Genomic DNA, 18055 nt, shown 5'->3' with positions numbered 1-18055 from the left:
TTCACAGAACTGGAAAAAAAACCACCTTAAACATTTAAAGTAATTTATAGATTCAGCGCTATTGCCATCAAGCTACCTATGACCCTCTTCACAGAACTGGAAAAAAACCACCTTAAACTTCTTATTGGAACCAAAAGAGAACCTGCATAGCCAAGACAATCCTAAGCAAAAAGAACAAAGCTGGAGGCATCACACTACCTGACTTCAAACTATACTACAAGGCTACAATAATCAAAACAGCATGGTACTGGTACCAAAACAGAGATATAGACCAATGGAACAGAACAGAGACCTCAGAGGCAACGCCACACATCTCAACCATCTGATCTTTGACAAACCTGACAAAAACTAGCAGTGGGGAAAGGAGTCCCTGTTTAATAAATGGTGTTGGGATAACTGGCCATCCATGTGCAGAAAGCAGAAACTGGACCCCTACCTGATACCTTACACTAAAATTAACTCCAGATGGATTAAAGACTTAAACATAAGACCTAACACCATAAAAACCCTAGAAGAAAACCTAGGCATAACTATTCAGGACATGGGCATAGGCAAGGACTTCATGACTAAAACATCAAACACTTTGGCAACCTAAGCCAAAATAGACAAATGGGATCTAATTAAACTCCAGAGCTTCTGTACAGCAAAATAAACAATCATTAGAATGAACTGGCAACCAACAGAATGGGAAAAAATATTTGCAATCTACCCATGTGACAGAGGGCTAATATCCAGAATCTGCAAAGAACTAAAACAGATTTACAAGAAAAAAACAAACAATCCCATCAAAAAGTGGGCAAAGGAGATGAACAGACACTTTTCAAAAGAAAACATATGAGGCCAACAAACAATGAAGAAATGCTCATCATCACTGGTCATTAGAGAAATGCACATCAAAACCACATTGAGATACCATCTCAATGTTAGAGTGGTGATCATTAAAAAATCTGGAGACAACAGATGCTGGAGAGGATGTGGAGAAATAGGAACACTTTTACACCGTTGGTGGGAATGTAAATTAGTTCAACCATTGTGGAAGACAGTGTGGCGATTTCTCAAGGATCTAGAAATAGAAATTCCATTTGACCCAGCAATCTCATTACTGGGTGTATACCCAAAGGATTCTAAATCATTCTATTATAAAGACACATGCATGCGTATGTTCCTTGTGGCACTGTTTACAATAGTAAAGACCTGGAACCAACCCAAATGCTCATCGATGATAGACTGGACAAGGAAAATGTGGCACATACTATTCCATAGTATACCATGGAATACTATGCAGACATCAAAAATGATGAGTTCATGTCCTTTGTAGGGACATGGATGAATCTGGAAATCATCATTCTCAGCAAACTGATACAAGAGCAGAAAATCAAACACTGCATGTTCTCACTCATAGGTGGGTATTGAACAATGAGAACACATGGTCACAAGAAGGGGAGCATCACACACTGGGGTCTCTTGGTGGAGCTAGGGGAGGGATAGCAGGGGGTGGGGAGGTTGGGGAGGGATAACATGGGGAGAAATGCTGAATATAGGTGATGGGGGATGGAGGCAGCCAACCACCTTGCCATGTAAGTACCTGTGCAACAAACCTGCATGATCTGCACATGTACCCCTTCTATGTACAATAAAAAAAAAGAAAGAAGAAACTTGAAAGAAGAAACATGACAGAACAAGCTTTATGTTGAACTTCTATTGCCAGCATAGATAGCAGCATAAGAGTAATCGCTTTGCAGGATGATAGTGTTGTAGTGTTAAGTGCCTGATACAGCACTGGGACATCATTCATAGTTGCAGTAAAGTTCTGGCATTTAGGGTTTGGTGACAGGGACACTTGCAGCAATTTTCTTATCAAACCAGTTTTATAGTATAGTTTTGACTGTTTTCCTGGAAGATTAGCTCTTATTGTATTTCTCAAAGCATCCATGATTCTTCCCAATGCACCTTTTTCTAAAACAAAACAAAAAAAAATTAAAAAATCAGATTTATATAATTTACATACAATAAAATTCCTCTTTTTAGGTAGATAATTTGCTGTGTTTTGACAAATGTTTCATCTTGTGTTCACTACCATAACCATGACGTACAATATTTCTATCGCTCCAAGGAGTTCTCTTATACCCCTTTGTAGTATTCTCTGCCCCACTGTAACCCTCAGTCCCAGTCCCAGCATCTGGCAACTGCTGCTTTGTTTTCCGCCTGTACAGTTTTGCCTCCACCATAGATTTTTTTTTAAAATAGATGCATGCAGTATTTAGCCATTTGTTTCTGGATTATTTCACTTAGCACAATACCTTTAATATTTAGTCATTTTGCATATATCAGAATTTTGTGGGGTTTTTATGTTCATAAGTAATATTTCATTAAATGGCTCTGTCACAATTGTTTTATCCATTTGCAAGTTGATGGGCATTTGAGTTGTGTCTGGTATTTTGGCTATTATAAATAAAGATGCAGTGAACATTTGCATATAGATCTTACTATGGATCTGTATCTTGTCTTGCATAAGTATCTAGAATTGGAATTGCTAGCTTGTATAGTTAAGTGTACATTTAATTTTGTAAGAAACTGAAAATGTTTCCAAATGACCATACTACCTTTCATTTCCTCCAGAAATGTATGAGAGTTAGAGTTGTTCTAGATTCTCATCAACACTTAGCATTGTCATGTTAATATAATTTATTCTAGTTGATATTCTGTACTATCTCAGCATGATTTTAGGTTCCCTGTTGACTAATGAAATGGAGTGTCTTCTCAGGATATTATTACTCATTTGTGTGCTTTCTGTAGTGAAGTGTCTGTTCACATCTTCTGTGCATTTAAAAAACTAGGCTGCTTGTTTTCTTGATTTTTAAGAGTTTTTATGTATTATAAATATAAGAACATGTGTTTTGAAAATATTTTCTCCCAAACTATGGCTTGTATTTTTTATTTTTTTAATAGTGGCTTTTGAAGACAAGAAACTGTTAATTTTGATGAGGTATTAATTTATCAATTTTTAAATGGTTAGTGCATTTTGTATTCTATTCCAGAAGGCTTTTTCTTTCTTTTATTTTTATTTTTATTTTATTTTTTTATTTCTTATTTTACTTTAGGTTCTGGGGTACATGTGCAGGTCATGCAGATTTGTTGCATAGATGCATACTATATCTGGCATTTCTCCCCATGTTATCCCTCCTCACCCTTCCCACCCTCCGCTGTCCCTCCCTAGCCCCCCTGCCAACTGTCCCCAGTGTGTGATGCTCCTCTCCCTGAGTCCATGTGTTGTCATTGTTCAACACCCGCCTATGGGTGAGAACATGCGATGTTTGTTTTTCTGGTCTTGTGTCAGTTTACTGAAAATGATGATTTCCAGATTCATCCAAGTCCCTACAAAGGACATGAACTCATCATTTTTTATGGCTGTGTAGTATTCCATCGTGTATATGTGCCACATTTTCTTTGTCCAGTCTATCATTGATGGGCATTTGGGTTGGTTCCAGGTCTTTGCTATTGTAAACAGGGCTGCAGTAAACATACGTGTGCATGTGTCTTTATAGTAGAATGATTTATAGTTCTTTGGGTATATACCCAGTAATGGGATTGCTGGGTCAAATGGAATTTCTATTTCTAGATCCTTGAGAAATCGCCACACTGTCTTCCACAGTGGTTGAACTAATATACACTCCCACCAACTGTGTAAGAGTGTTCCTGTTTCTCCACATCCTCTCCAGCCTCTGTTGCCCAGAAGGCTTTTTCTAACCTAAAGTTATAAAGAATGTCTTCTGTGTTTTTTTCCCAGAAATTTTATGGTTTTTATTGATACTTTTAAAATTTTAAATCTATTTTGAGTTAATTTTTATATAAAGTATTAGATAAAGTTAGAGTTCCTTCCTTTTTTTTTTTTTTTCACATGGAGATTATTTTTCCCCAAAGTACTGTTTTGCACAAAGAGAAATCTTTTCCCACCGAATGACTTTGCCACCTTTTTTTGGAAATAAATTGCCCATTTATGTATGAATCTATTTCTGGACTCTCTGTATGTCCTTATGGCAGTGCTACTTTATCTATATTTCTTTATAACTTACTTTCTTTTTGCAAATTTGCCTATTCTAATATTCACTTTTGTACATACATTTCAGAAGTCATTTGGCTATTTATACAAAACAGCTTACTGAAAATTTGATTTGGATTCTATTAAATCTAAAGATAAATTTTGGTTGACTTGACCTCTTAACAGTATTGAGTCTTTTGACTAATGGTCACAGTTTGTCTCTCCATGCAGTAAAGTCTTTAAATTTCTCTCAGGAAAATTTTGTAATTTTCATTGCACAGATCTTACAGATCCTTTCTTAGAGTTATCCCTAAATATTTCATGTTTTGGATGCTATTATAAGTGGCATCATTTTAGATTTTAATTTCCAAATATTCATTGCTACTATATAGAAAAAGAGTTGATATTTGTATATTGACCTTGATTTCTGAAACCTTGCTAAACTCATTTATTAGAATTAGTTGTAGTTTTGTAGACTTGTAAGAATTTTTAATGTAGATATTTGTGTTACCTGCAAAATAAATACAATTTTACTGTTAAATTTTCAATTTATATGTCTTTTAATTCTTATTCTTGCCTTATTGCAGTGGCTATGATTTCCGTGTTGAAGTATCAAGAGCAGACATCCTCACCTTGTTCCTTATCATAGGAGGAAAATATTTTACCATTAAGTATGTTAGCTGTCTGAGTTATTGGTACTGATAATATCTCTTTGTTCTTCTTTTAATATCTGTAGGATCTGTAATTATGTCCCCTCTTTCATATCTGATATTGATAATTTGTGTGTTTTCTCTTTATTCTTGGTCAGTCTGGTTAGAGATTTATACATTTTATTGACTTCAGAGAACTAAATTTTGATTTTATTGAATTAGCCTTTTTGTGTGTGTGTTCGTTGTTATTGAATTCTACTTTATATTGATACTTTGCTTCTGTATACCTGCATTTGATTTAATTTATATTACTTTTCTTAGTTTCTTAAAGTGGAAACTTAGGTCATTGATTATAAACCTTTCTTCTTTTCTAATATGCACATTCAGATTCTATTATTACTTTTCTCTAAGTAATGCTTTGGTTGCTTCCCCATAAATTTTGATATGTTGTGTTTTCATATTCACATAATTAAAAATATTTTCTAATCTTCCTTGTGATTTCTTCTTTGACCTGTAAATTATTTAGAAGTGATTTTTTTTTTTTTTTTTTTTTGAGACAAGAGTCTCTCTCTGTCAGCCAGGCTGGAGTACAGTGGTGCGATCTTTGCTCACTGCAACCTCCGCCTCCGGGGTTCAAGCAATTCTCCTGCCTCAGCCTCCCGAGTAGCTGAGACTACAGGTCCATGCCACCACACCTGGCTAATTTTTGTATTTTTAGTAGAGATGGGGTTTCATTATGTTGGCCAGGCTGGTCTTGAACTTCTGACCTCAGATGATCCACCCGCCTCGACCTCCCAAAGTTCTGGGATTATAGGCATGAGCCACTGTGCTCGTCCAGAAGTGATTTTTAAAAAAATACGTGATGATTTTCTAGATTTCTTCCTGTTAATTGAGTTTAGTTTAACTCATGTTCTTTGTATAACTTTAATTATTTAAAAAGTTTTAAAGTTCATTTTATAGTCCAGAATATGTTCTGCCTTGGTGCATGTTCCATGTCTACTTTAAAATAATGTATATTCTATGATGTTAGGTAGAAGGTTCTAAAGTTTTCATTTATATTAAGTTCATTGTTCTGGTCTTCTGTGTTTTTACTGTTTATCTGTTCTATGAATTGAGGATGAAGACGTGTTGCAATCACCAACCATAATTGCATCTTTTCCACTTTTTTTCCTTTTAGTTCTGTCAGTGTTTGTTTCATGCACTTTCAAGTTCTGCTGTTTGGTGCATGCGCAGGACTTTTAAGTTCTTGATGAATCAGCCTGCCCTTTTATCATTATGTAGTATCCCTCTTTATGCCTGTTTTAGTTATCTGACTCTTCTATCTTCACATGCTACTACTTTTCCAAACTTTTTGCTTTCCCAAGCTGTATTATATAATAATAGTTACCTCATAATTAGCTGTCCAGCCTCTCCTTAGTCAAATGCTGATTCCTGGTAGTATTACTTGTAGCCAGGATGTGAATAAGATCCTGTGTCATAAACCATAGTGACTGAGGTTTAAGGAATTGCTTCTTTCTCCTTTTTCTGAAGTCAGTTTTGAGTGTAGTAGCAACCATAGTATCATATCCATCATCACACTGCAAAACCTGGTTCTGCTTTTGTGCCTTGGTTCTTTATAGCTAATTATAATCACATTACTTGCTTAGTTTTAAATAAGGGGTTACAAACATAAATATACCCATAGGAGTCATGGAGGTAACATGACTGAGTAAAGTGGGTTATATTGTGGAATAACAGGAAGTGGGTGGGGATTCTGACAATGTGGAAACCTCGTGCTTTGTCTAAAGGGGCAGCACTAATCAATTGCCATGAGAAATGCAAGCCTGGTGTTACTAACTGCCCCCTACCCTGCTCCCAATGTGGAAACCTCGTGCTTTGTCTAAAGGGGCAGCACTAATCAATTGCCATGAGAAATGCAAGCCTGGTGTTACTAACTGCCCCCTACCCTGCTCCGCAACGGGATTCTCAGATGGAATAGAATACATAAGCTGATAGCCAGACAGAAATCAGGAGGAAGTGATAATAGGAAACTTGCTGAAGAAAATTCTGATAAAGTTTACACCAAGTTTTAGGAGATATTGCTAAGTTAATGCCACCCCCGTAATGTATATGCCGTGGCATGTAGGAGTCAAGCATGTATACACACATATGTATATACACATATATACATATGTACATACGTACACACATATATACATATAGACACACACACGTATATATATGTAGAGAGAGAGATCTATTGAAAAGAGATAATTTAGAGTGTACATTAGTTCAGTATAAGGCATGCTGTTTGCCCTTGGGATGGTCCCTGAGGAATGTTTGTGGTTGAAAGGCAGAAGTCAATGAGAAAGCACTGAAATTATGTCTAAAGGGAAACTGCAGTACCATAGAAATAGAATACAATTACATATTCCAGCCAGACTATTACATATTACATAGACTATGTAATGAATGTTTAATGCTTCAGCCAGAAAATGAAGACATATAATTTTATGGTAGCTTGCCATCATATACTAACCATAAAATATATTGTGTGATATGGCATAAAATGATGTAGAAATTTGGAAGTAATCCTGTAAATTGATTAATGTAGATGACCAATATGTAATAGAGCCATCTATGTTGATAAATTAGTCAGATATTACTCTTCATTTCACTTAGCACTGAGTAAATGGCCAAAATATAATTGAATTTCAGCTAACACAAACTTTTTTTTTCAGTTGAGATGGCAGTTTGTAAAAAGATTATATGATTAAGTGTAAAGGTAGGTTATTTCATCTAAGATTTGGTTAAAATATGAAGGGAGAGTGATTTGTTTAACAAGTTACTACAGGCTGGATATGGTGGCTCATGCCTATAATCCCAGCACTTTGGGAGGCTGAGATGGGCAGATCATGAGGTCAGGAGTTTGATACTGGCCAACATGGTGAAACCCCATCTGTACTAAAAAAATACAAAAATTAGCAGGGTGTGGTGGTGTGTGCCTGTAATTCCAGCTACTCTGGAGGCTGAGGCAGGAGAATCTCTTGAACTCAGGAGGTGGAGGTTGCAGTGAGCCAAGATTGCACCACTGCACTCCAGCCTGGGTGACAGAGTAAGACTTCGTCTAAAAAGAAAAAAAATTACTACAATACCAGCAAATTGTGATATTCCTTAGTTTCCTTTAGAAAACAAGTAGCATAATGTAGGAATTTTACTTTTTGAATTCATTTCAGTCTGATAAACCATAAAACTTAATTTGATAGGTTAAATAAATTTGTATTACATGTCTTATATGTAAGAAATAGTTGTGAGATCATATGGGATGATATAAACCAATAAGCATTTTGTGACCGCTGATATTAAAATTTTAGGCAGAAGGGTAACATAAGTGCCCGTAAGGTCTTTTTGATGCTTTGCTGATTATATTCCCAGAGGGTGTTCTGGCAGTTGGGCTGATTCTGAAACATGAGTAATTGCTCCATAGACATCAGAAAACACTATTGTGAAATCTCCATTGGATTGCTTGGTTGTGAACTTCCGATGTTCTATCTCTGATGCGTTTGCAGGGGAGATTTCATGCCATTTGAGTCCAGCAGTAGGCAGATTACTGTGAAATGTCCTTTGTCTGTTCTCTTGGCTGTGTAGTATGGATGGTACCTCCTAGGATTTTTAAGGATTCTTTGTTGCCAGCTTCATTTCCTCTAACTTGTACCAAGAGGTTTGAGATAATGTGAATGCCTTTCTGCTTTAAATCTTAGAAAACAGGAGACTAAAGAAAGATTATAGATAACTGTATTTATGGCTAACTCCTCAGAGGACATATGACCATGTACTTTATGTCTTTTTTATGTAATTGCTGAGAGTCATTCAGAATTCATGAGTTGACTTAATTTTTTTGGGGGTGCAAGTACAAAGAAGATTCAAGTGCAAAATGCTGTCAATTTGACTCTTAAATTATGCATTTTACATGTAAACATTGCAAACTGTAAGATGTTTTAAGTAGTTTTTTCTTTTCTTTTTTTTTGAGATGGAATCTCACTCTGTCGCCCAGGTTGGAGTGCAGTGGCACAATCTCCGCTCACTGCAACCTCCACCTCCCAGGTTAAAGCAATTCTCCTGTCTCAGCCTCCCTAGTAGCTGGGACTACAAGTGGCCGCCACCACGCCCGGCTGATTTTTGTATCTTTGGTAGAGATAGGGTTTCACTGTGTTGGCCAGGCTGGTCTTGAATTCCTGACCTCAAGTTATCTGCCTGCCTCGGCCTTCCAAAGTTCTGGGATTACAGGCGTGAGCCACTGCACCTGGCCTAAGTGAATTTTTAATCTAATATTTAGCATTCAAATTTAAATTCTTGCCTAGAATTTCAAACATGGGAGTATACTTTAAAAGGAAATAGGGTTTTTTTTTTTTTAAGTAGGATAGAAAAAAATTAAGCATCAAAAATGCAAAAACAACAACAACAACACACATTTCCGTCCTTCTTACACTAAGAACCTTTTTGTTACACATAGTTCTATCAATATGTTAAAGAGGAACCATGAGACACAATCACAGAACAACTTAATTTTGTCTTCTGCAGACCTTTAAGTTTATTCATGAGTCAGTTCTTTCCCTAGATGAGAACAAACCAGGTCACACAACTATTCTGATTACTTTGAATTTAAAAAATGAAACAAAACAAGAAAATCTTCATTTATATACAGAATTGTATGTTTGGTTCCCTGACTGCCAGTGATACACCCTCTAGGAGTCCAGATATCTGGCTTCAGCTGTCCTCTACTGAGGTCCCATCAGCGAGCCCTCTTGTTAGAGTCTGAGATGACTCGGCACCAGCTTTCATGTGTGTTCACCTCTGACCCGTTGAATACTCAGACATCCTTGACCTACAGGAGAGAAATAGGGTGAGTGGGTCTTATAGTGTACCATAGCTCTAACTTAAAAGTTCTCTCCACAAAGCCTCTTTATTTATTCCCTTTCTGTAGTCCTCAAAGTTATATAAACCACTTTTCAGCCATCTTCCTTGTGCAAATTCTTCAGGGTAGTTTGTCTTAAAATTCTCTTTGGTATCTGATATGTCATGTCTTAAGAGTCTTGGATGGCTTTCTTTTAAAATCCTGTAGAGAATTCTGGTTACAAAAGAGAATAATAGCTTTTATAAATGTTAAATGTTTCTGTCTACATTAGATAGAACGGAGCAGTGTATTTACAAATAAATTTTTTATTGCTCAGTATCAGTTCTACTGGTAAAGAAATGTCCTTTCACAATATCTTCATCACTTTTTTTCTGACACATGATCTGTGGAAGAGTTTGGTATAGTAAAAAAGAAGTCAGAAGATGGAATCCTAATGTTAGGACCTTAGGCAAACCTGTCTCTTTAGACCCTGATTTTTTTCACGTGGAAATTGAAGGAATTGAATTAGATCAATTTAGCAACATGTATCTGTTGAGTTCTCATGGTGTGCTTTCTTAGACCATACAGTATACTGATGAGGATTTGTTAAATAATCACACTAATGAGTGAGTCTTACAGTGTACCACAGCTTGGTTATCATTAAAAACTTGATGGTGTTCTAACACTTCTTTGTGAGACCCTGACCTAGACTGAGAGGTCAGGGAAGGCTTTTCTTGTGAGAAGGTAACACTTGAGCTATTGTGAAGGATGAGTAGGTTACTAAGTAAAGATGTTGGGGTTTATAAGTAGGTCACTAAGTAAAGAAGTTGAAGTTTGGAACAAAGCAAACCTGACAGAGGAAAGGCAGAGAACAGAGCAAAGGCTCTGATTCCAGGTGTCAAGAGAAATTTAATCGGTAAAATGTACCAGATTTGATCATCATGGTTTGGGAGATGGTAAAAGAGTAGACTTAAAGATTTCTAAATGTCTGGCTTGTCCAGCTTGGTGCTGTTTGAGCCATTCACAACTATAGGGAATGTCAGGAAGGAGCCAGAATATATTTGGGAGGTGGACATGCAAAGGAATAGTTTGATCTTGAACAAGCTGACTTTTGAGGTGTCTTTGAGGTAGCCACATGGTGAAGTCTAGGAGGCAATTAGATATAAGAGGAGAGGGTTGGATTAGAGATATAAATTTGAAAGCCATTAGCATTTGTATGAGAATTGAATTTGTGATGGTAAATGAAATTCTGTGGGGAGATAGTTTAGAATAAGACATTAAACACTTTCAGAAATACCAACATTTAATAACTATGTGGAAAAGAGTAAAACAGCAAGAGAAAGTGACAAGTGTCCAGAGAGTTAGGAAGAAAACCAGAAGTGAATTATATTAACATCACTGAAGCTAAGGGAAAGGTGTATTTCAAGGAGGAGGGAAGGGTCATCTCTGTCAGATGTTTACGAGAGTCCAAGAATGATTACAAGTGTTATACAGCCACAGGCAGTCTCTGGGAAGTCTAGGGAAAATTGTTTTTAAGAAGTGATTGGGGCAGAAGTAGATTGAAAACTTTGGAGTAGGAAAAGATTCTGTGGAGAGAGTATAGACAGTGCTTCCAGAAAGGTTAACATGAAGTATCAGAGAGCTAGGGCTTCCCTGGTGAGGACTGTGGGGTGTAGGGAGTTAAGAATTTTGTTTTCAGTTTAAATACTTGAGGATGTTTAAATGCTATCAGGAAGTCTCCAGTGCAGAGAAAGGGGTTGAAGTTACAGAAGAAGGCAGTCTATGATAAGGTCACTAAGGGGGCCAAGCAGATGGTATTTAAAGCTCACATATGGAGTTGGTCCTAGATAAACTCCTAATCTGTCAGGAGAGAGGGAGATGAGGGTGAGGCAGAGTGAAACTCATTTGCAGATTTAGAAGCAGGAAGTAGAAGGAGTTTCTAATAGCTTTAGGTAAAAGTCCATTCTAGTTTTAATTTTCGTCATCATATAATATGGTAGTGATAGTAATAACAAACACATATGGAGTGATTTCTGTGTGTTGAGTTGTGTGTAGTAGTAAAATGTGTGAGCTTATAGACTGCCTGGGTTTGAATCTAGACCTTACCACCTCCTAGCTTTATGACTGTGTGACCTTGAGCTGTATTTTTAATTCTCTGTTTTTCTATTCTTCTGTAAAATGAAAATAATGTCAGTAAGTACCTTATAGGATTAAATGAGTTTGTGTGTGTGTATGTGTGTGTGTGTATATAATATACATTATATATATAAAATATGTTATATGTAGAGAGAACTTAACGTGGACTTGGTGTTGTCAGTGTGCGCTAAATGTTAACTAGCAGTAGTAGTGGTTGTCATCCTCAGCATCTGGTACTGTCCTCATCATACACCTTGTATAATGTGATGATAATATTTAGCTCTGTTTTACAGATGAAGCAACTGACTTAGAGATTAAGTTCCTTGTTTAGGGCCATGCAGCTAAGTAGATGAAAGAACCACATGTCAAACCTGATCTGTACAGCTTCAAACCTACACCTTTGCAAAGTCTAGAAGCAGCTCATCTACAATATTTCTTCTGCAGCTATTTCAGAATGTGAGATTTTAGGGTTGACCTTATGTGAAAACGTGAAGTAAGTGAAGTTGGCCTTTCACAGCTTCTGCTGCCCCGAAGGCTTGCTCTATGCCAGCAGTCCTGCTGCTTCCCTGACTCCCAGCCCTGTCCTGCACAGCTCGTTGTCCTCTGCTCACCCTATTGTAGTTGCTTTCTCTTTCTCTTTCATTCTTAGTTCATATTGGCCATTAAAAAAATTCATATCAAACATTATTTGAGTTAAGCTTGAAATTAGTGAATTGCTAGTGGAGGGTACTTACAATCCTGGACAGATTAAGGTGGGATCATATTCCGTTTACCTCTTCCTTGGAGTATTGCCTGAAGAATGCAGTGCTGGAGGTTCTGGCACCAGTCTGGCTTCTACATTTATTCTTAAAAACATTTCTATCAGCACTTATTGTAAATTTATCATAACATTATAACAAATACATTCCCTAACCCACTTCTACCTTATGAGATAGCTTATTCTATTCATTGCCTGCTCCATGATCAAATAACCTTCCCTTTCTGCTGCTAATTCCTGAGGTTCTTTCAACTTCTTTTTAAAAATTTAGAGACTTCCCCTAATGTTATTTATTTTAGAAACTTTTCCTGATGTCATCAAGTGCCTTATATTATATCACAGACAATTTGTAAAACATTTTATTCTGCCAATTTAACTCCTGAGAATATCATCAGGCTGTATGTGAAGAACATGAAGTTCTATAGAAGGAAGGTGTTAGGTGTGTTTATTTTTTAAACTAATTGTAATCGTAACAGTATGTTATTGTGTTACTTTTATGGGAGAGATACTATCACTTCAAAGTAAAACAGTTTGAGATACTGTCAAAGACTTAATGTATTTTTCATGATCAAAATAACTTCTTTGTAGGGTCTCCATGGCCTATTTTGATCCCCTGTTATTTCCATTCTGTTCCATTGTACCAGGAAGGAGGCATTCTTTGCAGAAGAGATAACAGTTATTTTGACTTCCCATGAGTTGGCTCTGGTGAATCAGTTTTTCTCTTTTAGAATTTTAAATGTTATTGACATATAATTTATATTCCATAAAATTAATTCCTTTGAAGTATAAAATTCAGTGACTTCTACTAAACTTGCAGAGTTGTACAACCATCACAGGAATCTAGTTTTAGTTTTCCATCACTAAAAAGTCCCATTGAGTCTATTCACAAGTCCCTACGCCATCCTGTGTATCCCCGGGTGGTACTGTTTTACTTTCTGTCTCTATAGATTTGCCTTTTCTAGACATTTCATATGTGTGGAATCATATTATGCAGTGTTTTGCATCTGGCTTCTTTGAGAAATGTGTTTTGGGAGGCTCGTGCGTGTTGTAAAATGTATTAGTAGTTTGATGCTTTTTGTTCCTGAACAGTATTCTGTTGTATGGATATATCACATTTTGTTTGTCCATTCACTAGTTGATGGATATTTGTATTATTTCCTTTTCAGGACATGATATGAATAATGCCGCTATGAACATTCATGGACAAGTCTTTGTGTGGACGTGTATTTTCATTTTACTTGAGTAGATTGCTAGTAAATGAAATTGCTATTTGTATGTTATGATTATGTTTAACTTTTTAAGAAACAGTTTTCCAAAGTGGCTACACCATTTTACATTCTCAGTAGCAACGTATGAGATTGCAGTTTCTCAACAACCTTGTCAGTACTTGGACTTGTCTTGATTATAGCCTTTCCAGTGGATGTGTAGTGGTGTCTTATTGTGGCTTTAATATATATTTTCCTACTGAGTAGTGATATTGAGTATCATTCCATGTGCTTTTAAGCCTTTGTTGAAATGCTTAAATGCAAATCTTTTGCTCATTTTAAAATTAGGTTGTCTTTTAAATTATCAAGTTGTAATAGTTCTTTATATATTCTGGATATAAGTCCTTTATCATATATATGATTTGTAATATTTTCTCCCAGTCTGAATCTTGACTTTTTATTTTCTTAAGTATTTTGAAGCATAAAAGTTTAAAAATTTTAACCAAGTCCAATATATTGTTTTCTTTTATGATTCATGGTTTTGGTTACGTATCTAAAATCTCTTTGACTAACCCAAGATCATTAAGATTTTTCTCTATGTTTGCTTGCAGACATTTCATAGTCTGGCTCTTTTATTTAGATCTATGAACATTTTTGGTTGATTAGGCCTGTGAACATTTTCTGTTGATTTTTATTTAGGTCTATGATCATTTTCTGTTGATTTTATATTCTGAATATTTAATTTTTGGCATATTACTATCCAATTATCCCAGCACCATTTGTTGAAAAGACTATTTTTGCCCCGTATAATTTTCTTGTACCTTTATTGAGAAGCATTTGACAATAAATACAAAGATTTATTTCAGTGCTCTCAACCTTGTGACATTTATCTGTATGTCTGTCCTTAAAAGGCTAGTACCATACTGTCCTACTACAGCTATATAGCAAGTTTTAAAATTAGGTAGTGTGAATTCTCCATCTTTTTTCTCCTTTTTCAGTATTCTTTTGGCTATTCTATGCCTTTGTCTTTCTGTATGTTTTAGAATTTGTCAGTATCTGCAGAAAAGACTACTGGGATTTTGATTGGGCTACGTCTGAATCTATAGATCAGTTTAGGGACAGTTGGCATCTTAAGATTGACTTTTCCGATTCATGAATGTTATATATCTCTGAATTTGTTTAGTCTTACTGATTTCTTATATGAGCATTGTATACATTTCCGTGTATGAGTGCTGTATGTATTTTGTTAGATTTATAAGTAAGCATTTAATTTTGCAGTGTGCTAATGAAACAACACTTTGAAAATTCCATTTATTTCTAATCTTCCATCACCATTGCAAATTTTGCTTGAACCCCATCAGTTAACTTCATCTGTGTCATATTTAAATCTGGCCACATATCAGATAGCATCTTCCAAAAGAGAGTAAATGAATGGCTTGTAATATTTTTCTATTGTAGTTTCCAACAGGTAAAGGGGTGAACCGTTTTTATTATTTTGACTCAGTGGTCAGCCATTGTTTAGTATGACTATCATGTCAGTCTACTCAACCATGATCAATAATAATGTGATAACATAAAACACACAAACCTTCCTGAAGGAGTTTGGACTGTGGGGAAAAGGTGAGCATATAACCTTCCTGTTCCTTCTTCTGTAGGTGTTGCAGCATCCCTGGAAGTGTCAGAGAGCCCTGGGAGTATCCAGGTGGCCCGGGGTCAGACAGCAGTTCTGCCCTGCACTTTCACTACCAGCGCTGCCCTCATTAACCTCAATGTCATTTGGATGGTCATTCCTCTCTCCAATGCCAACCAACCTGAACAGGTACTTCTGTTCCATCCTGTGCTACCTCTAAAAGGTTAATATTTTCAGAGGAGTTGGGTAGGGAAACATCCTGAGTACATCTTTGGTTTCAAGAATAAAGTGGCATTTCCAGTATGCCTCTGCTCTTTTAAGGCCTACTCCTCTGCCTTATCAGTCAACTATCAGAAGAGGCTATCCTCTTTTTAAAAAGGTAACAGATGTTAAGAGTATCCTTCTGAGAGTTTATGTAGGATCCTGGAATTTTATCAAAAACATTGCTAACAGGCAATTGTAGCCAGAAGGGACTGGCATCAACACAGATGGTTGAGAGTGTACTTTGAAAAGATAGTGATAATAGTGAGGAAGTAATATTAGGTTGTACTACTTGATTTTTTAAAAGTTAATTTCACTAGTATTTCAAAGTAAAACATGATTAGCCATGTTAGCCAGTGTGAATAGTCTCATATAAATTATTAATAGAATGTGTACATGAAAGAATGTACATGAAAATGGAAGCTACTCCCCAGTAAGCTGTTTCTATTACAGGAAAAAGACCCATAATTAGTAGAACTCACTGCAGAATATAATGCTCAGGAAATTAATGAATTGTGATAACAGTTACACGTTTATTTACAATGATAATGGATTTTTTTTTCCTTGTTACTATATATCACTACCTTCTTCCTTCAGTAAGCTTATTATTACTTCAGAATATTTTATAAGCTAAATTTTCTGATATGAAATTCAATAGAAGCTTCCTTTGTTTCTTTATAGAATTTTTGTAGTTAGACTCAGTCTTCAAGATCATTCAACCTTATTATTTTAGGAGGCAAGGATGGAGCTAAAGAAGCAAAGAAAGAACTTGTCTAGAGTTACTAAACACATTACAGGTAGAGCTTGAATAGAACCGAGTCCTTCATTCACAGCCCAAAGGGCTGTTTGTTAAGTCATTCTGAGTCTTCCATGAAGACCTAACTTTGATAATAAGAGGCTGACATAAGAACAGCAATCATGGACTTGTAACTCTTCTTCCCTTTTGTGACATTTACTTACATTCAGTCTACACCTATAATCTATCATTGTGTGAACTAGTAAGCATGAGAATGGCAGTGCTAATATTTTAAAATTTTTATTTTGGAATCAATTTTTTGAACTGGTAAAAATATTTATGAATTAATAGTAGGGTGGGTAGCATCAAAGACGTTTTCTATGTTCTGATGAGTTAGGTAAGGAAAAAATATTATTCTAATTTGGTATGTGAGAATTTAAAACTCCAAGATACCTATGAACAAGTACAGTTAAAAAAAAGTTGGTGATAACTCTCATATTAGAAATAAAATTTTCTAACGTTTGGTGCTGTCCACCATATAGTTATTGTTTGGTGTCTAAGAGAGGATACAATGGCCAATTTATTTATTTTGCTTTCTTTTGCAGGTCATCCTGTATCAGGGTGGACAGACGTTTGACGGTGCCCCCCGGTTCCATGGTAGGGTAGGATTTACAGGCACCATGCCAGCTACCAATGTCTCTATCTTCATTAATAACACTCAATTATCAGATACAGGCACCTACCAGTGTCTGGTCAACAACCTTCCAGACAGAGGGGGCAGGAACATTGGGGTCACCGGTCTCACGGTGTTAGGTGAGTGACAAAAGAGTCCTGGGCGGCTCGGGCTTTACTTATGCATCTAGTCAAGCATACTTACTCTGCCCTTCCTTCTACCCCCTCAGTCCTCTTATGTCCTTTTTCTGTCTTCTCTCAGTTCTGCCTCTTCTCTGCTTCTCTGTGTTTCCTACAGATAGTCTCCCCACTCCTTTCTGGTGGTCTCTAAAACTTTTCTTTAATGACATTTTCTGAAGGTGAAGAAAGATGGTATCAAATACTCTCAGAAGTGATCTCTCACTTTTCTTAAGCTTCTACAGGGCAGAACTTACTGTTGAGAGCAAATTTAATCAAGAATTACTTGAGTGCACAGCAGAAGTTTTAGCACGTGTGAGAATAATACTATTACTTCTTATCTATGTAACACTGAGTAGGTTCACCACAGTTCTTGGCTTGCACCTGTTGTCCTGATGTAATTGTAATACCTTTTCCTCCCACAAGTATCCTTATTTGAAGAATAAATCACATTATCACCTTAATACTGAGACCAATAGATTTAGGGTTTTTCCCACAGAATATGTAGAAAATAAACAGCAAAGTTTATATTAAAATTTAGCTCTTCTTACTCAAACCAGCACTCTTTCCATTGCACCATGTTGTTAGACTATCTCATACTAAATTATATCCATCATAAACATGTTTTATTTTTCAATTCTTCTGTCTATAATATGAAATACTGCTTTCTAAATGAATATTTGTGGTAGAGGTGGCTAAACTCAGTTCATCTGGGGAGATGGAAAAAGTACTTAGAGAAGATTGATGTTCTTGATTCTCCATCCTGCTCAAGTCTCAGAACCTGCTGCTGTAGTCCTTGTCAAACTCCACCCTCCTTTCTTTTTCCTTCATTGTTGAGTCATTTAAGAATAAAGGTGTTGTGAATTCCTGTCATTTTCCTTCTTTAAGAATACGCTATAGCCCCTAGTGCTTTTTTCTC

General features: G+C 36.1%; 1 protein-coding gene across 3 annotated transcripts in view; it reads left to right on the top strand.

The window, feature by feature from the left end:
• The window catches only part of IGSF11 (immunoglobulin superfamily member 11), a 137206-nt gene that overhangs the window by 98296 nt on the left and 20855 nt on the right, over positions 1-18055 (top strand). For all 3 annotated transcript variants that reach the window (XM_064374652.1, XM_012463959.2, XM_064374653.1), the window contains exons 2-3: positions 15316-15479; positions 16893-17100. In XM_064374652.1, the coding sequence (XP_064230722.1) occupies positions 15316-15479; positions 16893-17100 (372 nt within the window). The remainder of the gene's footprint in view (positions 1-15315; positions 15480-16892; positions 17101-18055) is intronic.

The sequence above is a fragment of the Aotus nancymaae genome, unplaced genomic scaffold, assembly GCF_030222135.1.
Source record: "Aotus nancymaae isolate 86718 unplaced genomic scaffold, 86718_ANA_hifiasm-v0.15.2.pri h1tg000011l, whole genome shotgun sequence".
In the NCBI taxonomy this organism is placed as follows: domain Eukaryota; kingdom Metazoa; phylum Chordata; class Mammalia; order Primates; family Aotidae; genus Aotus; species Aotus nancymaae.
The sequence above is the reverse complement of the archived record's forward strand: the minus strand, read 5'-3'. Positions and strand labels throughout refer to the sequence as shown.